Source organism: Anastrepha obliqua, chromosome 3 (genome assembly GCF_027943255.1).
Source record: "Anastrepha obliqua isolate idAnaObli1 chromosome 3, idAnaObli1_1.0, whole genome shotgun sequence".
NCBI lineage: Eukaryota > Metazoa > Arthropoda > Insecta > Diptera > Tephritidae > Anastrepha > Anastrepha obliqua.
The window spans coordinates 4,047,813-4,072,910 of record NC_072894.1 but is presented as its reverse complement, the minus strand read 5'-3'; the positions used below and the strand labels follow the sequence as shown (position 1 = coordinate 4,072,910).

The 25,098-nt window shown below is 36.8% G+C and overlaps 1 protein-coding gene across 3 annotated transcripts in view; it reads left to right on the top strand.

Annotated features, from left to right (window-relative positions):
• LOC129240279 (lysosome membrane protein 2) overlaps nt 1–23,705 on the top strand; it is a 109,143-nt gene extending 85,438 nt beyond the window's left edge. For 2 of the 3 annotated variants that reach the window (XM_054875977.1, XM_054875978.1), the window contains exons 3-10: nt 7,966–8,057; nt 8,145–8,302; nt 21,072–21,210; nt 21,275–21,478; nt 21,547–21,802; nt 21,870–22,123; nt 22,206–22,331; nt 22,533–23,705. In XM_054875977.1, the coding sequence (XP_054731952.1) occupies nt 7,966–8,057; nt 8,145–8,302; nt 21,072–21,210; nt 21,275–21,478; nt 21,547–21,802; nt 21,870–22,123; nt 22,206–22,331; nt 22,533–22,874 (1,571 nt within the window). In that variant the 3' untranslated portion in view covers nt 22,875–23,705. Of the gene's footprint in view, nt 1–2,565; nt 3,142–7,965; nt 8,058–8,144; nt 8,303–21,071; nt 21,211–21,274; nt 21,479–21,546; nt 21,803–21,869; nt 22,124–22,205; nt 22,332–22,532 lie in introns of those variants that run through there. The other variant, XM_054875976.1, reaches the window with a different exon arrangement.
• The last annotated feature ends 1,393 nt before the right edge of the window (nt 23,706–25,098 follow it).

The window sequence follows — 25,098 nt, the reverse complement described above, 5'->3', positions numbered from 1 at the left end:
ATATAAGGTGACGGAAATCGGCGAAATTCTTGGGAGTTCTCATTAAAAAGTGCGTGCGAGCTTCGGTTTGTCTTGAAGGTAGCAACCTAATTGGTTATTATACTCGTAGGTACGGTTTTTCACGTTTGCAATCGGTCGATTATTTCATGCCCTCCAATCCTATCGAAAGCCTTCGAAAAGGCGAGGAAAATAATGGATGTGTGTGTCTTTTTTTAGAGGGGTTCAGTGATAAGATATTCTGCGTATACAGACAGTCAGAAACTCATTTTCTCTTTTAAATCCCAGCTGGTTTGGGTGTATGTAATTTTTTTTGCAATGTTATGTTTTTGCAATGATTTTATCTAGTAGTTTCGCTATGAATGGATTGAGCGGTACTGGACGGTAAGAAGTTTATAATTCTCGCCAAACTTAATTAAATTTCCATAGCGTCGATATTTTCTACTTGCACACGAGTATGATTAATTACATACGAAATTCAATTTCAAAAATACAAAAATTCAAAGGTTTATTTAATTTTCATAAGAGTGCATGTTTAGCGTGAAATATCCCATTTAACTGGCTAAAATGTTAACTTTGCATTTTTTTCACTTATAAACAAGAATACCTCTTTTATTTTGTCGAAATAAAGCTGAATATACAAAATGTTGACCCCAAAAACTGAAAAAGACTGCAAAAGTGAAAAATGCAATCGCAAGTGAACTCGAAAAGGTGTTGCATTGTGTAGGGTCTTTCAAGTTTGAGTTTCTTTTTAAGCAACATTTTATTTTAGAACAACTATCACAGTTCGATGGAGCCTATTTCAGAAATAGCTACACGAAAATCTCAATTTTACTAATATATGTAAATAAGATTTCGCACGAGAAGCATACAAAAATTATTAAAATCCATAACGGAAATTGGGAATTTATGAAAATTATAATTTTTGCCGAATTATGCATATTTTCGATCATTATTATTGCCCAACAATGCACAAAAAATTTTGAGGACAGAACAAAACATAAAAGCACCAGTAAGTGTTCGTTCGGGCAGTGCAGTTCAAAGTATCGAAGAAAGCTGTGAGAGACAACATTGAAAAAGAGCTGAAAATACGCCTACCCTCAACTGATTGCGATATAGGTTAGGTTAGGTAGTGCTGGCTGATCTGTAAAAGGACCTCACTTAGGCCCCTATGGTCCATTGTGTTACCAGTGCTAAGTATTTGGAGTCGAATTATTATTTCAGGTAATTCTTGATGCACGTCTTCGCGAGTTTTAACAAGCCGTTCAGAGTTTCGTCAGCAATAACCTTGAAAGATGAAAAATATGTTGATCTTGGGCACATTTGTCGAGTCCTACAGAGAGCAGGGCAGTGGTAAAGTAGGTGTTCCAAAGTACCCCTACCATTCGCTTCGTTGCTTGTGTTATACGGATCGCTCTGGAGTTGTGCCATTTTGGCTGCGTGATGTAGAGTGAGACAGTTTTCCGTCAGTAGTCCTGTGACTTCGTTTTCAGAGCTAACTTGCATGAACTTGTTGTTGCAATTGCAATGTGTCTTAAATAAGACTTAATAAAGGCAGTCTGTTTTTCATTGAGGGAGGATTTTTACGAGACGGGTCCCAAACCCAGCGCTCAACTAGACATCCTTGGTTTCTTCGCATTCTCACATTGGCTCACTCTCAAGCGGATTTTCAAAAAACTATCCGGAGGATACTTGGGCGAAGCCCGGAAGTTGTGAACTACTTGGACCATATGAAGAAGAATTGTGAATGGAAATCAGGGACTCTCTCCACTTGCATGGACTTCTACACATAGAACCATCCAACTTCGAACGAGCAAAAAAACACTTTATGAGGCTTTCGTCATGCCCGTCCTATCCTATGGCGCAGAAGCGTGGACGATGACAACATCCGACTAGGCGTCCCTTGGTGTGTTTGAGAGACGATTTTTGGACCTTTGCATTTTAGCGATGGCGAGTATCGCAGGCGATGGGACAATGACCTGTATGAACTTTACGGCGACATAGACATAGCGCAGTGAATAGACGTCCAGCGGCTTCGTTGGCTGGGTCACGTCGACCGAATAGATACAAACCCCTGGGCTCTGAAAATATTCGATGCGGTACCAGCTGATGGAGAAAAGCTTCCTCTGCGTTAGAAAGATCAGGTGGAGAAGAACTTGACTTCACTAGAGTTGTTAAGCTCGGCACTTTGTTAAACTCGAAATTAATAAGGAGAAGAATAAGAATAAAGACCATCTTTGCTAGAGTACTAAAGATACAAGAAACACTGAAAGTATGTGTTGGATTTGAAATTAAAAAATAAATCTGAGCTTGAAAGACCCTGTACACTCACGTAAACAAAATGGCCTATGCAAATAAGGCACTAAGACTGAAGCGAAGAAAGTGTTCACTGTCGTATTTACTCACCAACTTCATGAGTCGAAAGTTCGCTGGTTGATTTCTCCATAAAATCCATTTAAAATAATAAATAATTAGATATTAAAAAAACTAAATATTGAAAGTCAATATAATTGAATAAATCGAATGGATATCATATAATTTTCTGACTACAAATATTTAATTGACATTTGCATATTTATTGAAAACCCATATTTAAATACTTAATCAAATTAATTCACCGTTTCTTCGAACTTACTACTTGAGAGATGTGCGCGTTGCTGCACGCGTTGCATGTTGACAATCTTTAACTAACCGTTACGAGCCACAATTGCGATGCTAGTGAGATGGACGACAATTGATTGATTGTATTTATTTATCTATCCCAATTGATTGAGCCGTTATACACATGCAAATCGACAAACGATTATTATCAGTCATTTTTTTTTTTTTTTTTTGTAACCTTAAAACAAGGAAGTTATTGTGATTTTGAATAGTAGTGCGTGATGATTCTACGTCGCAACAAAACAGTGCAGTTCGGAGCCATGCGTTCGTTGCTGCGTTACATTTACAGCCTCTGCGCCAAAGGTGCTGAAGCGAAGCAACAAAAACAATCACATCAGCAAACACAACGGAAAGAGTTAGCCCAGCATTATAAGAATGCAAACGTTTGGGTGGATGTCATCTCTTGTCCGACCTGTGCAGAATCCTTTGTGCTCCATACAAATCTGTCCGCAAAGTTGGTACAGTTGAAAATTTGGTCATTGGGTAAGAACAAATGAATAAAATGCTAAAGGTAGTAAACAATTGGCGTAGAAAATATAGAATTTCTTTAATTATTATTTCTTGAAACGTGAATTTTTTCATTCATTAACGTAAAAACGGTATTGAAATACAGGGTGAGCGCTGGCACAATTTCGAATTAAAAGCTGAATTAAAAAATAATTAGTAATGAAAAGAGGAAACGAGGGAATTTATTTTTCCTCTTAAATCTCCTTTAAATGTTGACCATTAAGTCGTTTCCACTCTTGGATTCTGTCCTCCTTACTCCGTGCCACTCGCTGGAGAAGTGATGTCGGGATGCCATTAATCTCGCGAACACTATTTTCTGTTAGTGATGAGTTGGGGACTGGTTATGTTTCATAGACTTTACCTTTGAGGTACTCCCACAGAAAGAAGTTAATACAGTTAAGATCGGGCAACCTGGATGGCCAAAGTTTGTCACCTAAGTCACTTATTAGTTCTTTAGCGAAGAAATCAAGGTCTCTCTGGCTGTATCCGGCGTTGCGCCATCTTGCAGAAACCCTGTTTGTATACTGAAGGGCGAATGTTTTCTCATACTGGCAAAAAATAATCGTGCAGCATTCGCCGATAGAAAACACCGTCCACAAAAATTGATTGCCCTCGACGATTTTCAAAACAAAGTTTTAATTGTTGCCTGACAATGCACACGAAAACGTTTATTTGGGACTGTGAGGAACTTGTTGATGTTTTAGTAGTGGAGTCTGTCTTTTAGGTGACCAAAAACGGCAATTTTGCTTTTTACACATCCATTTAATTTAAAATGGGCTTCATCACTCCAAAATTTAGTGTTTACCGTATGAAATCGCTTCAATATTGTCTCGCAGAAATGTTTACGCAAATTGTAATCGTTTGGCTTAAGTGCTATACGATTTCAATCGTGAAAACCCTTCCTCAATATTTCCCGCCCAATAAGTTTTGCAAGTCCCTCCTACACAGGGACTAACGCGGATTATAGGGCAAACCAGTTGCGACGAGTTCAATGTTTTCATTTTCATCGATATCCGACTGAGCCCGTCAGTAGGCTATTTGCCACCGAACTTGTTGCCCAGAACATTCCCACCCATTAAAACATCAAATCTTCACTTGTGGCATCACGCAAACGTCGAATATTATATCGTGAAAAAAATCTGTGATGAGCAGTTCGACACGAATCATTGCCCTTGAAATACGCTTCGATTACGAAAACACGTTGTTCACCCGTCCATTGCGACATCCTCACTAAACAACTCGCACGAATAATGAAGCTAATGCGGTCCCCTCTCCGCTCACACGCTCAATGGTTAAAGAGAAACTTTAAATTTGAGACCTAATTCTGCCACCGGACACCCTGTATATAGTAAGTGACCAAAAATATGAAGCATACAAATTCTTAACAATATTATATATAGGGTTTTCCAAACAGAGGTGTTATTTTGATATTCAAAGAAAAATGCTATTTTTTAATATAACATCAGGCAAATGACCATCATGAAATTTTCCATAACCGAATTGCAAAGTGGCTGCCCTATGTTCTCGATAGGCTCACGAATCCCATCTTTGAGGTCTTGAATCGACCCTGGGCTGTTGTCGTAGACCTTCTCCTTCACGTGGCCCCAATGAAAAAAGTCACAAAGTGTTAAATCGCAAGATCTCGGTGGCCAATTGTGATCACCTCTGCGAGAGATAACACGATCCGGAAACTTTTCCGTGTCGCACGAGCGCCGTCTTGTTGAAAATGAACGTTGTCCAGATCAATTCCACCCAATTTCGTTAATCATCTCTCGATAGCGCAATCCATTCACCAATAACTCCTGTTAACACTAATAACACCCTTTATTTATTACATACCGTTCAAGGCGAAGCACTCTCGTATAGGTATATAAACATCAATAAGTATCCATAAATGCATAGTAATTTAAATCAATCGCCAATCACTTACATGAAATCAGTTGCTGTTTGAATTTTGGCAGATTTCGACACACTTCACTCATCTCAAGGCTATTGGACAGTCCTTGGGGTGAGTTGTCGAAACTGGCACAACTCCATTGATTACGCAATCAACAGGGCATTAAAGCACTTTAATACGTTCATATCGGATTACACAAAAGTACACAACGGTAAACAGGAATTCCCAATGTTTCCCAACGGCACAGCACAGCATCGCCTATCTTTGCAATAACAATTTTTATGTATACCTGCACATAATATAACATTGTTTATACTTATGCACACATATACACACATACCTACTGATATTAAAGTACATTCTGCACCTACTCACTTTGTTATTGTTTTCGTCACTTCCAATTAACACTTCGTGGCTGTCGTCGGCAAACTTGTGAATGCAATCGATGTGCGACATCCGTTCTCAGTTTACTCAATGCAAAACACATAAAGCAGGCAATTGTTTAGGTATCGAAAAGTGTAAAGGTGTCTGTAGTGAATGGGACTAGTTTAAGACCAATGCAGGACCAGACTAATGGTGTCAGTTCGCACTGAATGCTTCGGCGAGCACCGTTGCTCTTTCTCAATTCTCAATTCTCTCCTATCGCTTGTTATACTGGACTCTTTTTTCATTGCTGTTAAGATTTATTACTTTAAAAGTAGTGTTGCAAACTTATTTGCTGCATTTTACATCATACAAAAAATCGAAAATAAAAAGGACAACGAAGAAGATTAATTTTAAAAAATTTAAGCTGTGTGCGAGTTAGCCTAAACTTTAGTACGTAAATTGAAATTACGGAAATAATTTTAGCACGGAAATTTCCAACACTGTTTAAATTTAAGGAAATAGCAACGAATCTGTGCGAGTTTGTTCTTCTTCTACACATAGAACCATCCAACTTCGAACGAGCAAAAAAACATTTTATAAGACTTTCATCATGCCCGTCCTATTGTATGGCGCAGAAGCGTGGACGATGACAACATCCGACTAGGCGCCCCTAGGTGTGTTTGAGAGAAAGATTCTGCGGAAGATTTTATGGCCTTTGCAGGTTAGCAGAATATCGCAGGCGATGACACAATGAGCGGCATGAACTTTACCACGACATTGGCATAGTGCAGCGAATGAAGATCCAACGGCTCCGTTGGCTAGATTATATAGTGAGCATGGATACAAACCCTCGGGCTCTGAAAATATTCAATGCGGTACCAGGGTACCTGTGCATTAGAAAGATCAGGTGGAAAAGAATTTGGTTAAATTTAAGGAAATAGCAACGAATCTGTGCGAGTTTATTCTGAGACTTCTGAATTTCTCACTTTAAGGCCGTTTCGTCAACTTGCTGATACAATTTATTTGCTCTGTAAACAGCTTTCTTTTTCTTTCTTTTCTTTCTATTTTTTTTATTTCTTTCTTATTTTTTTTAACTTGATCACAACGGCTTAAAGAACTTTAATCCGTTAAATACACTTTTATTTTATCGTCAAATGCGGTTTCATGAATAGATAATAGCCTCAGAATGTGAAATTTGTGATTTTTGTTTGTCTGAAATTCACTAGCCACTATTAACCAATTTCGTTGTAGTTGTCCTCAATTCCACTTCAATGATTTCCACTGATCTTCTGTTTTTTGTTTGTTTTGTATATTAAAGAAATTTCGCGCTTTTTCGATGTTCTTAAGGAATAATTCACTCTATGGATAGACTGATCTTTCTTCGTCACTAAGGGTTTTTCCGCCCAACTGAAATCGCTTTTGCCATTCGTAAGTTTGGCTTCACTTGGTGTGTACGAGAGAGAAACGACTGGCGCGCTTTGTTAAACTCGGCCAGAATCGTTTAAGAGGCTATTGCGAAAATTAAGAAGAAAAATAAGTTTACTTGAAACTCATACAACAAAAATTAGGCAAAATCTAAAATTACTTAAAACCAATTGTAATAATTTTCAGAGTATAGCGATGCTGGAACTAAAGCATTTTCCAAAAGATGGTGCCATAAGTTATATCATATATTTTATTTACAAAAAGTTGGGCTCCTTCTTAGAATAGGTTCTGTACTACAACATTCCACAACTTTGTTTGCTTTCAGAAAGTGATTTGGTTTCAAATACTTTTTAATTTTGGAACCAAAGCATTGGTGGAGGATTTCCCCTGCAGGACAGAAAATCCTACAGGACCAATTGACTTATCCAATTATATCGATTGATGAAATACTTTTTCGAGTTGAAAACACTACCATAGGTGTTATGATCAACTTTTTTTTAATAACATTGCTAGATGAGTGATGCATGAAAGTCTTTATTCTGAACTTTGCCCGCTCCATTGCTCCATTGTTTATAGTATAATGCAGCTGTCAGTTCTCAAGTGTCAAATATGATTGAAGTATGACGTCATGTGCAAAAACTATAAGTCATCGGATAGGGTGATTAATTTTGCGCCACCTTGTATATGTACTTTATTACTAGAATACTCATAAATAACTAGCAAGAGATCCTATCTCTGCCACTTTCAAAGAGAACTGAGAGGCTTGAGTGGAATTTTTCCGCATGAACCTTTTGAAATTAGGTTGCTTTAACGTTGTTTTCACCTAAAGATATCTGACGGCGCGTACTTTATCCAACTCCAATTTAAATATCCATTTTAGATGTGAGAAAACTTCTACCGGGGCGTATGTGTCACAAAAGGGCCGAAAGGACAAATTATATTAAGTGTTTGCTCAAACTTCTCTAGGGCACTTAAAATTGTCTATTAATGATAATTAAAAAATATTTTATTTATTTGATTTATTTTATTTTATTCCTATTCTCTTCCTCATAATTAAACCACTTCTTTCGCTCACCCCATTAACATATTTTTTATTTTTCTCTCTTTTTCAGATAGACTAGCTGTGATAATTATTGGAATAGTAACATTAATTATAGGAATTATGCTATCATCAATTCCATGGCTGGATTATTTTATATTAAAGGTGACCATTCAAAGCTGATACTTAAAAAATCTAGCCAAACTTTAAATATTTTTTACTTATTTATTATTATTTCTCTTTTTTTTGTAGAATTTAAGGCTATGGAATGATACGTTAAGTTTTCATTACTGGCAGCGGCCAGGCGTCGTACGTCTAACTAAAGTTTATATATATAATGTCACAAATCCAGAGGGTTTCCTGAGTGGAGAAAAACCGAGGTTGACGGAAGTGGGTCCATTCGTTTATAGGTGAGTAAAATTAACAATTTTAAAGTTGTTGGCAGATGGTTCGAACTAGTAACCGATTACCAAAGTCTTAGTCTTAAATTTTACTGAAAATGTATTTATTTGAAGACTTGAGTATGCATAAGAAATGAGCTGAAAAAATGTAATAATTTTAAGATTTATTTAATATTGAAAATTATTGGCATTGAGTTTTTAAACTAAAATATCTTCGATATTTCTTGTAATATTTTTTTTTTTTTGGGATAACACACACTTTTTTTAAAAACAATTTTTTTCGAAATTTTTTGGACACATTTTTTTTTAATTTGTGTAAAACAAAATCCCTTCAAACTTTTTGGTATATATTTTTTCTTATTATTAGCTGAAACTTTGCGTAGTAATCCCTGAAGGTTTTATGGTGGAAATCCACTAACTTTTCAAGTATATAATAAAAATACTGTGCATCAGCTTACTAATCGTACCAACAATTCGATCGACTCGTCGATCGTTCGATTGAACGGTCGTCATATACGAGTACGTATGCTAGGCTTCCCTGGAACAGTATTTTGCACTGAATTTTGACTGGTTCGCTGTACCTAGAAATAAAGCAATTTTCGGTTAAATCGAAGATCAAAATACTTGGCTCACTTGTCATGGAATTGCCCTGTTATTATTATTTTTGCAATTATAAGCAAAAGGGTATACAAATTTTCAACATAAGCACACAAAAATGTGCCTGAATGCATATTTATACTCGTATACTATATTATTCGCTGACTTTCGACTTTCCGCCAAAACGAAACGACTTTCCGCCAGTTTGTTTTATTGAAGAAGTTCGTAGCACAAAAAGTATAAAAAAACAAACAAAACCAAAAAATTGGGTCAATTAAAACTGGAATGCGTTCGCAATAAATAAAATATTTTAAATAGGAGTACATATAAATGTGCATGTGCACCCAAATGGAGAAGTTGCTGAAAATTGTACGCCCGCTAAGAATGTTGCAACAGCGGCTATTCGACAATTCCAACACAGTGCGAATCAGCAATTGAAGTGAAATTTCACAAAATTTTTTTTTTATTACTTTGATATTTTGAAAGTGAAACAAAACATTGATTGCTGAATTGCTATAAGAAAAATATGTATGTACGCACATACATAAACCCATGCAACCATAAAAACCAACCTCTATGGCATTATTTTAGCAAATAAATCAAATAAGTGCCTTTTATGTAATATTTTGCGCGCAATAATGAAAGTGCAGTGGGATAATAATAAAAATGGCTTTATTGTTTTTCAAAAGATTCCCCTTGTCTTTCAAAAGATTCCTCTTCTGTATTCGCTTGAACCAATTTTCAAAGCACTTTTGCCACTCGGAGCTCTTTAAAGGCTTCAAAAGCTCCTTCAGGCGTTGAGAAATGTAGACCTCGCGTTTTATTTTTGACATTTGGGAACAAAAAGAAATCATTAGGCGCCAATTAATTCGATCTTTTGAGTGCTCAAAAACTGTCTTGAGTGCGCCGGTACGTGAGAGCCCGCATTGTCTCGGTGAAGGATGATTCGTCTTCGGCGGTTAAAAATAAATAAATAATTGGCGCGTACACTTCTGTTAGGTGTTTGGCAGAGTCCTTTCTCGTATTTGTGGTGTGCGTCTTGATGTTTTTCGATAAATGGAGGGACCTACAGGGACCGCTATTCTCTTTGAGGTGCATCTTCCGCGAATTAAGGGGTTGAAGTCGGATTTAAATTTTTTTCAAAATCCTGCTTAATAAGAGTAAAGGTGATGTGTGATAAAAAAAATACCAGTCTAACGGTTAGACGCGATAGAAGTGAAACCTTCCGTAAAACAAACTGAGAGAGAATGAGACGAAAGCAGCATTAGGGGCGGGATAATTATAGGTTCATTATAATATTGCTATAAAGTTCATATTTTATTTTCTTCATTTTATTATTATTCATCCTCAATGTTTTCAATTTCAACAAATGATACGAGTGGCTTATGATAGCTAAAATATGATACAAATGCTTTGGTTTCGATGTTGTCAACATATCTTTGAAATACCGCGTCAATTGTTGTTTTTGATCGTGTTGTCGATTCAGTGCGATTGTTACACATTTTTAAATTGAATGTTGTATTGAGAAAGCCAATTAAAGGAACCGCTGTGTTCAATGCAAAATTTACGTTAAAATCGCCACTTAAAATCATTGGAACTTTATCGTAATCTTTTTTAAGTATCCGCGATACTTCTGGTGCATACTTTATTAAATTTTCGTAAATGAATTCCGTGATGCTATTTATTGATTTTTTTTCTGTCGATATTCACGATACTTTTCTGCATTATTTTTCGGCATAACTGCGGTAAATATTTAAAAATGAAAATATTTACGAATATAAAAATACACACTCGGTTGCTATTATGAGCGTCCCCAGCAAAACCTGCGTGACCGAAACTCTAACACAATTACATTTTTTTGAATGTTACAAACACATATGCACGCAGGTTTTGCTGGGGCGTGACCAAAACTCAAACACAATTACACATATGCACTCGTATTTGTTTGAAAATCGACTTTTTTTTTTAGTTCTCCGTCACCTTTGGAAAATGTGCAAAGAGTAAGGAAACTTTATTGAAATATTTTCCCCCATTTTTGCATCAGTAAAATTAAACAAACGCCGTAGCCGAATGGGTTGGTGCGTGACTACTATTCAGAATTCACAGAGAGAACGTCAGTTCGAATCTCGGTGAAAACACCAAAATTAAGGAAAACTATTTTTCTAATAGCGCTCACCCCTCAGCAGGCAATGGCAAAACACCGAGGGTATTTCTGCCATGAAAAAAAGCTCCTCATAAACATATCATAAAATAAAATAAAATAACTGTATAAAAAAAATTTTTTCTTGTGATTCGAACCAAGGATTTTGGATCGGAAGCTCACATTGTTAGTCGCTCGGCTACCGCGCCATGCTGTCGGCGCTGGCCTAAAAGTTATTTCGTTCGTCGCCACGTTTATATCAACATATAATATAACGCTTCGTAGCCAAGAGTGTCGCTTTTTTCGTTTCACTTTTTCTCAAATCACTCCCAACGATTCTAAAGAAGTTTTCACTTCAAAAAATTATCGCATTTAACACTTTAGTAGTACTCCCAATGTGAAATTTGCTTTTTGAATCGGCTATAAAAAAAACTAATCAATATTTTTTCCAACTTTTTTTTTACTTTGAAGATTGAACATTGTCATTTATGAATGAAAAATAATATCGTTCAATGACTGCCACAACTGGCTTTACAGTAGACCATTCGATCAACCCAATTTTTAAACACATTTTCGATTGTTTGGGCTACAATTTCATGAATGGCTACTTCGATTTCGTGTTTTAAAGCATCAATCGTCTCTGGATGGTTCGCATAGCATTTGTCTTTAACGGCTCCCACCAAAAAATAGTCCAACGGGCTTAAATCACAGCTCCGAGGCAGCCAATTGATATCGGAATTCAAAAACGGTAGCCGAAAGTTCAAGTGTAACTTTGGTAGTGTGACAAGTTGCACCGTCGTGTTGAAACCAAATGTCGTCCATGTCATCCTCTTCAATTTTTGGAAACAAAAACTCGTTGAGCATGTCACGGTAACGCTCGCCATTTACTGTAACCGCGGAAGAAGAAGAAGACTCACCTCTTTGGAAATAGGTTTTTTAATATTTCGTCCCATTTCGTAAATGTCAAACCTGTTAGTGAATTATGAACACATTTGACATGTCATTTGTGTTACTATTCTCAAAAAAATAGGTGGTTCAAAAAGCAAACGCTATATGGCCCATCCTGTACTATACCACCTACTCCGATACTACATTTGAAGCGAGCGTGGTTTTTGGCCGATTTAACCTAAGTTTCATTTGTCTCATTTTCCACTCCAGTATCGCTTACACAGATTCGTAACAGCCGCACTGAATGGGAAAGATATATTTTAAATATTGATATTTTGGCAAGGCATCATAAACACTAGACAATTAATACAAATTTTAAATCTACTGGATTTCAATTAATTCCGTCCAACTAGTAGAGGGCACGCTATATAGGTGGAAGTTCCCTTATAGCCCAATATACAAGGTGAAGTCCAAAATGAAGAAGACTCGCGTGGTAAAAATGTTTTGCATAGCGCAATTTTTTTAATGAGTTAGTGCGTTGGAAGTTACATCCCTAGCTGACTTCCAGTGAAAGCTTGGTGTCATTCGATTCAGTGGAAGCGAAGTTATTGCGTCCAAAGTGTCAGTATGTTTGAGTCATCGGTACAAAAATGAGTTTCGAACAAAGAGCTAATATCAAATTTTGTTTTAAAATTGGTAAAACGAATCTTGGTTATCTATCTGTGTCAGAGTACATGAGTGGTGTACACGTTTCAGAGATGGTTGTGAGAATATAAATGACAATGAACATGCGGGTCGCCCAAAATCAGTAATCACTGAAAACTCAATCGAAGTTGCTCGTAAATTTATCAAAAATGAACCAAAATCATCGTTGAAATTCATGGAATCGAAGTTTAATATCTCCAAAACATCGATTTATCGCTTTTTAACTCATCATTTGGGCTTACGAAAGGTCTGCGCACGTTTCATTTCGCACAAGTTAACTGAGGATCACAAACTGTTCAGAATCCAACATTCGAAAGACCTCATTAAAGAGGCGAGAAAAGGCAAGAACTTCCTTTACAACATTGTATCTGGTGATGTGGTGTTTCGAACATGAACCTGAAACTAAGCGTTCAAATGATAAATGTAAGGCCCCAGACGAGCCACCACCCAAAAAATCGCTTTGGGAGAAGTCAAAAATCAAGGCGATGCTTATTTGTGCTTACGATTCGCCCTGAATACCGCGAAAGAGGAAGCAGGCGTTTATTGCATGATAATACACCATCTTATCGATCCACTCTTGTGTCAATGACCTGAAACACTCTTCCGAAAAGCTTTAAGATCGCGCAAAACAGTGTATCGAGGCCAGATGAGACTATTTTGAATAAATAAACTCGAAGGTATCAGAACAAAGCTCCGGTCGTTTCTATTTTAGCTCAGTCTTGTTTATTTTGGACTTCACCTTCTATGAGTATATATACTTAAGAATATACTTATACGTTCCTCCCCCCATAATTTCTGACATATCCCCTGTATACACTCCAACTAAATTTGTATCTAATAAATTATTAAGATAAAAGGCCCTCTATTCTTCAGTTACACAACGCTGAGTACTCAACTCCTTCTCTGAAACTGCGAGTTCGTCCAATCTGGTATCCAAATAGAGAAAAATCCTAAATCACGGGAAAGTATCGATATTGCAGTGACTAGGAAGAATTTAGATTATTTTTGGGCATACTTTTTAGCTGTCAATTTGAACTGTCAAATTTGTTAAGAGTTGACGCCACTGTGGGGGGTCAAAAAATAGGGAATTTTTGGGAATTTTTTTTTGTATGTAGGAATGATTGATTATTTGAGGATCGGACAAAAGGCAATTTATTGTATTTGTATTAAACTATGTTGTTGTAAATTTCTTAAAAAATATTGAAAATTGACAAATTTATGTAAATAAACGTAGCGAGTTAAAAAAATGACGTCATCTGGTGGAAGCGATAATAAATAAATAAATAATTGGCACGTACACTTCTGTTAGGTGTCTGGCCGAGGTGCTCTGTTAGGTGCCCTCCTCCTATTTGTGGTGTGCGTGTTGATGTTGTTCCACAAATGGAGGGATCTACAGTTTTAAGCCGACTCCGAACGGCAGATATTTTTATGAGGAGCTTTTTCATGGCAGCAATACACTCGGAGGTTTGCCATTGCATGCCGAGGGCGACCGCTATTAGAACAAACTTTTTCTTTATTTTGATCTTTCACCGAGATTCGAACCAACGACCTCTCTGTGAATTCCGAATGGTAATCACGCATCAACCCATTCGGCTGGCAGCGATACAGCAATGAATAATCATCTGAAATCAAAAAACTAAAAATGTTATTAATCTACACAATAGTGGCTATCGTTGTACTTAGTCCTTTTTTTTTGACAAAATGGTGGTGATTTGAATTTCGATGTGTGTTTTTCACAATTTTTTTGATTTTCAACAGGTCTAAAAAAAAAAAGTTATTTTCAAAATATTGAAAATTGACTACGTACAACGATAGCCAATGCGATAACAAAAATTTTGAAAAAAAGAAAATTGAAATCGGTTCATTAGTCTTCGAGAAATTGTTGCCGCCGTATCAAAAAAAGTCGTTTCGAGAAAAACGCGTTTGAAATAAAGCATCGTATCGTAAGCGCTACGGGGCCGAACCGACGGGCGCTCACTTAAGCGCACATATAATCGTGAATAAAGCGAATTTCGCTTTAAAACTTTTACCACATTCTCTTGAGTAGTTATACTAACAATTTATGCAAAACAAAAATCGTTTTTTTTTTTTATTTTCATAGTGGCGTTCCCCCTTAAAGTGAGAGTTAAGTGTGCAGTGATTATTTAGCAGTATTTTATAACATTCGCAAACAGTACCAATGCTAATACAAAATATTTATTATACATGCATACATATATACATAAGTATACGCATATATCAATTATTCAAATTCAAAGGTTGCCTAATTACTCGCTTAGATCCGCTGCTGTTTTTCTAAATTGAAGCAGTGCTAGAAACCACCAGTGGAATATTAGCTTAGGTACTGAAACTTATAGATTACCAATACATTCTGCCAACAAAAGTCAATTGCTAGCCAAAGCGAAAGTTGTGTTTCTCGGCGCTCGCCTCGGCAGTGAATATCCATTCTCCATAGAGAATCAGGCCAGTTTGCCATGGAAAGGTTTCTCATAAACACTGTTTTCTATGTAGAGCCTTTCGCTTGTCCGTAAAAAGCTTGCCACATGCTACAAATTTGTGGAGAAGCGCAGCCCAAACCTTTCAAAGCCTTCCACTGTTGTTAGTACTATGCGCAGTGCGATAGTTGTTCAAGGTCATTTGGGCCCCAAAGAAATTATGCACAGTTTATTATAAGCTAATAAGTTGATCGATGAAACAAATTTATAATAGCCGTTAAAATCATAATTACTGGAATACCTGTAATTATTTAAAATCAATTGAAAAAAAAAAAAAACAAACAAAAAATTACAATGAAGCAGGAAACCTCAATCATTGAATGACGGAATGCAGATAAAAAGTGAAATAAATAAATAAAAAGCTTTACTGAATTAAACCTAACCTTTGCCTTAGGAAATGCTGCTCGCACAAACAAAGCGGCCGGGTGTCACTCACTGCAGTAACTCCCATAGGTGCCGTTCACTTTGAAAAGGTATTAGCTCTTAATAGCAGTTTCTTAAATGCAGTTTCTACCGTTTGCTCGTTTGCGTTATGACAGTCTCAATTATTTGAAATGATTGGCATCCTCAATTTCGTACTTTGGTAACAGTTTCCGATGCTATCTAACTGCTTACTTTGTGTGTACTGTAGATATTTTAATTGGCCGCTGTTTTTACGATTTACGATCGCCACTTTATAGATCTGGCGTGATTAAGTAATTAAGGTATTATAAGGAATTGATTTATAAAGCACAAGTAAATAATTTGTTTACGGAAAGAAATCATAGTTCACGGACTTTTCTTAAATGCCTATGATTTTGCAAATTTGCATTTCAAGAGTTCTAAAAAAAAGAATAAGTGCGTAAACAAATCGTCGGAAACGTACAAAGTTCATCAAATCGAAACCTGATACATTTTCCTTTGAATAATTGCTTTGGAAATAATGTTCTGTGACATATTTAAGTCTAAATTGCATTCGTTCCAAACGATGAATATCTGAGCGACTCCGGCGACTCCAGCGACTCAATTCAAACGTAAAATCATATTTATTTAATTATAGTAATTACACGCATTAAGGCAAAACGAATAAAGTCAGCATTTGAAATGCGACGAATTATAAAGCATTTTACTTTTTCTCTAATGTACGAGCATAACATCTGCGTCTCAAAATTGAAGTATTCTTATCAAGTGGATCAAAGTACTATACCTCAGCTATCAAATATTATATTTTTAATAGATATTTCAAAAATGACTGTGTGTGTATGTGTATCACATTCGTTGAAGAATTATAATTAATTATTTATTTTATTGCACTAAATGTAAACACATCTTACGCTGAATTTTTTTTGCTATAAATTTTTGCAACTTTTGCATGTCTAGAAGTAGCACGCGCAAGATTCAAAACAAAATAGTAAAATCTTGAAATGGCCGATAACCTCAGAGTCAGCAGCAAAAATACAATCTGAGTAATAAAGCCACTCAAATATGAATGATAGTACATATGTATAGAGATGTGTACACACATATACATATATATACTCGCACAATTCAAACATTTGGGTAGCCGCAATCGGTTGCGTGTTCTAAATTGTCGTAGGTCCGGAAGTTTTTTCTTGCGGATTCATTGCGATAATTCTAAACAAAGTTAAACATATTTGTGAAAATTCAGTCGAACTAAACTTAATTAACCCTTTGGCTTAAAATAACGCGTGGGAAACGTAATTCCACTCCCGTGCTGCTAAATCGCTTTGCAATGCCAATGCGCCAAATAATAGAGCTTTGTCCGAGTTCGATTATTTCTCGAATTTTTTGGAGCTAGACTCCGATAAGTCAGAATCAATATTCTATAATAGATTGAAGTAGTATTTATTGTGCAATAATTTCGCATAATGTTACTGGAGTTTGCCTTAAGCGCATTAAACTAAAAAAATTATATTTTGCAATTTTTCCTAATGTCGGAACCTATAGAAATAAATAAATAAATATGGAGCATCTAATCTTTACAAATGTAATAAAAATTCTTCACCAATGCGAGAGCGATTTTAGTTTTTCGCTGCAAATGAGGTTGACAATTTTTATGATAATAGAAATGCGCCCTCAATCTGACGGCTGGAGGAGCTCAAGTGACTGTATAAACAAACTACAGCGCCTAAAATAATAACTAAAGAATTTAAAATTTGATGCTGTTATAAAGGGTTTTCCAATAACAGGTGTTATTAATGAATGGATTGCGCTATCGAGAGATGAATAACGATTCTTCATGGCCGGAATTGGATGGTATTGATCTGGGCAACGTTTATTTTCAACAAGACGGCGCTACGCTACAAGCAACGAAACCATTGATCTTTTACGGGAAAAGTTTCCGGACCGTGTTATCTGAGACCTTGTGATTTACCACCTTGTGACTTTTTTTTGGGCCACGTGAAAGAGAACGTCTACGCCAACAGCCCAGTGACGATTCAAGACCTCAAAGATGTAGTTCGAGAGGCTATCGAGGACATAGGGCATTTTTCTTTGAATATCAAAATAACACCTCTTATTGGAAAACCCTTTAGATTACAGCAAAGGCTGTCGATAAGTTGTGCACTTATACAGGCTTGCGCAAAGTTAATCTCCCTATCGGAAGATTTACAATTGTTGCAATTGGCGTCGTACGCCACTGTCTGATACTGGAGCTCATAAAGGTCAATATAAAGGTTTATATCACTATTTTGTTTTTTTATTTAGTAAAAAAGTTATTCAAAACCAACAAACCAAAATAGATAATAAGTTTTATGCCACCTTTTAGTAACCTTTTTCTTCAAAATTGGAATCAGAACAGTCTCAAAAACTCGTCTGTTGTTCTCTATAACCAAGTAATATGAGTTGACAAGTTTGGCCGTTAGACTATCTCCATTCTGTTACTCTACCTCTTGAAAGAATTGAGTTTAGGGTACTTGTTGCAGCCTGAAGAACTCATTTTGCACTTGTAATTTTTGTTTTCCTTGTTCACTACTCTCGGGAGCATAGGGCCTCGACAAGACTCTTCCATCTTACACGGTTCTGTGCTGCTGTTTTTGCAGCGTCCCATGAGACGTCGGCATCTATTAGTTCGCGCATCATCGACCTTCTCCAAGTGTTTTTTGGTCGACCGCGACCTCTGCTCCCTTGCAGGTGCCAGTCAAGTGCCATCCTCGTGATGCTATCTGGTGGTTTTCTCTGTGTGACCTATCCATCGCCACTTTCTGCGTTTGATTTGCCTAAGAATGGGTTCCTCGTTCGTTGCTTGTAATAGATGAGCTTACCTTTCTAGCAGCCACCAGTTCGATTGTAGGCCACTTGATGTTATGAGAGCTGTATGAGAACCTCCCACTGTCTTTTCCGAAGAGGAACAGTGACCTTTCAACAAACTGTCATGTTTGTGCGGGCACCCCTTGAATGCAAAGCGTGTCACTGATTGCGTCATGGAGACTGGATTAAGATTATCATTATATTTCTCCCTTTTTCACTGGGTTCCAAATTTCCCAACTGAAATTTTCTCTTTTCTTCGAACGTCAAAAATAACTATTGTAACATGTAAGGCGGCCGCCGTAGCCGAATGGGTTGGCGCGTGACTACCTTTCGGAATCCAGAGAGAACGTAGGTTCGAATCTCGGTGAAATATCAAAATACAGTCCAATCGTGATAATCCGACACATACGGGACCGACTCGTTGTCGGATTATCAAATATTCCGGACTACCGAAGGTTCCACTCCGTAGATCCCACTTAGGTAAAGAGGTGTTTCACCACTCTCGCATCGCTGAATTATGGCCCATTTATCATTCAGCGTAAGTGTTGTATGTTTACGTTTGTTTGACGTCGATGCCATCACTAAGTAAAACCAAATCAGAAAATAACGACACGAAAAGACAGAAAAAAATCACATCAACACCGTCAGAAATCGCGAGAGAACTGGCGTCGTTCAAATTTAATGACAAATACGTTGTGACCGGGAAACAAAACACAATCCCCCTCTGCTGCTCTGCTACGACTGATCAAAATAAAATAAAGCCAATTGCATCCATAGACGTTATGAGGTTGTCGGATTACCGAACGTGTCGGATTAAGAATTGTCGGACTATCACGATTGTACTGTAAAGAAAAAGTTTTTTCTAATAGCAGTCGCCCTCGGCAATCAATGGCAAATCTCCGAGTGTATTTCTGCCATGAAAAAGCTCCTCATCAAAAATATCTAACGTTGGGAATCGGCTTGCATTTATATTATAGTCGGAAGCATTTATATATATAGAAATCTAATTGGAGTTCCAATGGTGCTCGTAATTAGGTAAAATAAAGTAGTTCTGTGGTGCCCAACGCGAAGTTCTGAAGTGTTGAAGCATTCCTGCAGAGACATCTAAAAAATGAAGATTTCTGGTATTTTTCAACCAATATACAATAAGAAACCCATTCTTTCCGCAAATGTGAATACTAAGCCCAACAAATGAAATAAAAATAGCCATTGGAGATACTATTTCATTAGCCGTTCCCTTCTGCCCATTTATGGTAGCTCTAACTATAATTACAGGCGTTGAGATCAAGCAAAGACGTGAATACTGTATTTCTTTTTTGGAACATTAAAACTAAACTCATAAAGTATTTACAGTCGGCCCTAAAAGTATTTAACCGCAAATAACTCTTTTCGTTAGTTGGCGAAATGGGTGGTTAAAATGGCGGTACGTCACATCATTAGTCATTTTAATATAGTGGCGGTGCCGAAATGATGAATGAAGAGCGACGTCGCACTTGAAACGTCAAAGATACCAAACAAAAAAGGAGAAAAAATTACAAAAACCGCAACTTAGAGTCAGCCAGCGCCACAAAAACAAACAATAAAAATGCGGCTGTCATCTAAATACGAGTGAGGCGACAGTTAAACTGACAAATGCCAAACACACTGACAACACCACCAAACACCGACAATAGACGAGTGTAAACAATCATAAATATTTAAATGTAGAAATGCGTGATTAGATTTAATTTACACTTACGAATGTTATGTGTCACTCGCCAACCACTACAACAATAGCAATAACAACAACAATGGAAATAGACATAAATATAAAAATCTACAACGGCAACGGAACTAAGCTTACCTTTGAAGAGCAAGGCAAATATGGGTGAATATGGGAATTTCCGCACCACACCTTTGAGGTTCAGCATGGATATCAGTGCAGGGTGAGGTTTGTAGCTCTATGATGCTGAACTTGACATTCAACTCGTATGACGAGCTGTTCATAGTTTTGTTAACGGCTTTGATGCATTGCTTTAGCAAAACATTGACAAATAAACTTCAGGCTCCAGCAATGACTGACTTGCCTTGACTTTGGCGATACACGCGAATTATATCGAATACTCGTGAATAGCTTTGGCGATTTCACAGAATTTAAAATTCATTAGATACGCCCATTTATTCACTGGGCTAACTTATGCTCCAATTTATGTCGAGTGTCTATAAAGTGACCTACAATTTTATGGCTCCTTCATAAGGCAGATGCTATTTATAAAACATTCGAACAATTTTGGACTCGTATTTTTGTTATTGCCTGTAGGCTGGTTGTCAGTGAAATGACTTTTTCTAGCCGCTGTTTTATGTTCCAGTGGGCATCGAAACTTTGACCAACGAAATGGAAGCCATGGTGCGCTGTGCACGATTGGATAACTGACAATAAGGCGAATAATTTATGTTGAGGCATTTCAACAACCTCTGAATCCACTTATATTTATCTTTAAGTGAATTGTGATCTTAAATTTATTAAAAAAAATTATTTTATTCTAAATTTATTCATCTTTATCTTATTTTATTTTACTTATTAAATAATTGAATATTTTATTTTATCTTTTTTATATTATTTCAATCTACTTTTATTTATACTTACTATTTATAAATACTTTTTTTATGCCTCGCTATTTTTCCCTTTTCGAATAACCTCCCATTCTTCTATTCCACACTAAAGAGAAGACATGCAGAAGGTGAATATTCATTTCTACGACAATCAAACAGTGTCATATCAGCACAAGAAAATTCTACAATTTGTTCCCGAATTGAGTATAGACAAGAATACTCCGATAGTCACACCAAATATTCCTTTATTGGTAAGTCCGCATATCAGCTCATCACAAACAAAAAACAAGCGTTGACTTTGTTCTCCGTCCGCAGACTCTTACTAGTCTCAGTCCAAAACTAGGTTATCTGCTCTCAAAAACCATTTCCGTGGTGTTAACTGCAGCCAAATTCAAACCCTTCATCAATGTGACCGCCGATCAGCTGGTGTTTGGATACGATGATGCACTGGTTAGTCTTGCGCATCGCTTTTATCCAAAACATTTGCGTCCAATGGAGCGCATGGGTCTGCTAATTGGGGTATGTAACTCTTTCAACAATTCTTAAACCCATTCCACAACTTCTCACCTGTCCGTTTCTCTATGCAGCGCAATGGCACACTGACCGAAATCTCAACTATAAAAACCGGACTACGAGGTATGGAAGAATTCGGCTACATAGACCGACTCAATGGGCTCGCTCACTTGCCTCATTGGCATAAGCCACCTTGCAATCAGATAGCCGCCTCCGAGGGTTCTTTTTTTCCACCGCGTGATAGTACAAAATCTGATATTGTTTACCTTTACGACAAGGATTTGTGTCGCGTCATACCGTTGCATTACCAAAGAGGCATACAGAAAGATGGTATGGGAGCCTAGATATTGTCTGGTGGTGTGTTCTTTCATTTATTTGAGTTTTTCTACTTTCATAGGCATTGATGCTGATCTTTACATCTTGCCCGAGAACAGTTACGGCGATTCGGCGAATAATCCGGAAAATAAATGCTTCGATCCAAGCGATTATCAGCCGGTGAAAGGTCTACAGAACATAAGTCCCTGTCAATATGGTGCGCCCGTCTACATATCCAATCCGCATTTCTACCAAGCCGATGAGTCGTTGTTGAATTCGGTAGAGGGTCTCAAGCCGAATAAAAGCGAACATGAAACATATTTCAAAATCCAGTCGGTAAGTGGCATGCAAAATAAAAGTCAAAATACTTTTCACTTCTGCTAGCAAATTGTCATAATGACTCACTTCTTCCTTCCAGAAATTAGGCGTTCCGCTAGAGGGCAAAGTACGCATTCAACTCAATCTGAAGGTGACACGGGCGAAAGATGTGCATCCTGTTAAAGATTTTCGGGATTTTACGTTCCCGATTATGTGGCTAGAAGAAGTAAGATTTTATGAAACCTCCCTCCTACGCCTCGTTTCGTATCATTGCTCATAGATTTCCACGCCATTTGATGAATCTAACAACTAACGCAAACATCTAACACACGAACCATTTGCGCTGATTTGACCACTTCATAGCTATGACAAATTATTTTTTTGAATCATAAGATTTGTTTCATTCTAAATATTTTCACCTTTTCAGGGTATATCCGAATTAACGCCAGCAATCCGGCGCTGGATCTACTTAGCCACGGTTTTTGTGCCAATCGTCATACCAATTTTCTCATATCTGATGATGTTTGGCGGTGCTCTCGCCATTGTGTTTGTCTTCGTGCGTGCATACCAAAACTTCGTATTTGCGCGCGATCCCACTTTGGAGATATTGGAGATGGGACGTCGATCGTTGCGGCGCGGCAGTAGCTTCATCGCGCAGCATCAACACAAATTTATGCATCGCGAAAGCTATACGTTGCTAAAGACGGCGCCTGGTGATTTGTTGGACGACAGAGAGGATACGCTACCGATAATGACGGATAGCTCATAGTATTCCTAGATAGCCGCAGTGGAATTGAGTGATCGGTGGTGCGATCAATCGAGTCTCACACACACTCATACATATGTATGTACTTATGTGCATATGCGTGGTTGCCTTTTGAATTTAGTTTTTGTATTTAATTAGTCTTTTAAGCTAAGTGCGAGAATTATTTATGAATGTTTAAAATGTTTCGCGTGCGTGTTGAAGTACCATATCAAAACCAACAAAAACAAGAACATGTGATTTAAGTTATTGCTTTCGAAAGTTTTCGTGTGAGTTTTTAGTTTTGTATGTAGTTACTTACAAATTTTTACTTAGATGATTTCTATTATTTCCGAAGTGATTCTTGGGGAGCGCGTGTCTGCGGCCTTTAGTGCGTTTTAGCTCTAATTTTTCCACAATTTCAAGCCTATGAGTTTGAAATTGATACCTTATAATATATTTACATACATACATACATGTATTTATAATGCGGTGTTTAGCTTTTCTCTTCTTCTACTTATACTTATACTCGATTTAAACAAACACGTGACTTTCCAGGGTTAGTGGTAGAGTTTGTTAAACTTAAGTACGTAAAAGTTTGCATGCATTCAAGTAGAAACAGCAACGATTTTAGCGAATGTGAGAAATTAGTATTTGAAACAATTACAGAAGTGATGATGGAAAAGAAATAGTGCAACTTGTACTCAAGAATAATATAAATCATTATTGAGCTCAAATGACGCAACAAATTTTGAATTTACAAAGAAAGTACAACTCAATAATTCCTAACAAAAATTACCATATATTCGCATGTTTTGTGGAAGAACGTCTATTGCAAAAAAAGAAAATTAAAAATAAAAAAAAGTATTTAATTAGTTAACCCTCAAACGCCTGGCAGTACCGCCAGGAACCAACGACCTATTTAGAGAACAGTTTGCTTGTTTGAAGATGCCTTGCATGATTTTGGTACACGAACATTTTTGTTAAGCAATTCTTAGTAGACTAAACCAATTTTGCCCGTTATGCCATATGCGCGCATATTTCTCTCAATTTTATGCTGTGGCTGTGTTTATTTAACTATCTTTTAATAATTTTTGTTTTTATAAAGACTTTATGTCAGCACATAAACTCATTTCATATTTAAAAATATATCATACCTTCTCTTATCACGCATTTCTGAGTTCTTTAAGCGCCTTTGACACCACCAATAAAGGTTAGGTTAGGTTGGCCCGGCTTGCTGTCACGCATAGATCGGTTAGATCCATAGCGATAGCAGCTGGAATTCATTAGTTATGCGTTTTGAAGTAGTCCACCCGCATAATGCCTGCTTCTATTGCGAATTTGAGGAGACTTTTCCAGCCCACTGCTGAGATGTCTTTCAATCCAAACCGTGGTGTCCCCAGATATTTTAAGAGTATTTTGAATAACGCAGAGCGTACGCAAGGCAGATGCTCTACAGTTTCCTTTGAGCCCTGCTCCCTACATTTCCAGCCAACAGAACTCTATAAAATATACAAAACGCAATCACCAGAAACGTGGTGGAACAAAAGTGCTTTAGAATTGTATGTACAACCAAATATTAATATTTCACAAAAAATTTAAAAATTCGGCATCTAAGGGTTGAGTATGCAGAGGTGACAGAGAGTGCTTTTTTTTTTTTTTGATTTTGTTGTCTTTGCTTTTTAAATGCACAGCTTATTACAAACAAATATTTACCTCTTCTCTTTACTTGCGGAGGCGTACGGGTATAAAATTGGTAACTTTAAAGTTGTTTTTCTCGAATTTTTAATTTTTTGAGTTATCACGTTCTTCCAGCAAAACCACGCGGTATGTGAAATACTACTTTAGACTTTTGGAAAATTACGAAACACGAGTTGCTGCGACAAAACCAAAATGTACTTTTATTGTCCAAAAACCAAATTCAATTAGTTTTAAGTCTTAGCCTTAGACTTTTTGTACATACATAGATATTTCTAAGCGTACATGTGTGTGTATGTACATATTTCATATTAAATACTTATTTTGTATGTGCGGGGATCTTTTATTACTCTTACACTTAGCCGTATTATTAGTAATTTGACAAGTTCTTAAACACATTTTCTTGTAAGATGGAAATATATTTAAAAGAAAAAATTCAAATTTATTAAACTAGTCATTTTTACGACACAAAAATGAGAGCAAATTATTATCCGTAAGCAGTTTTAAGTATTTAGATAATATATTTTTGCAGTTTTTATACAAAAATAATGTA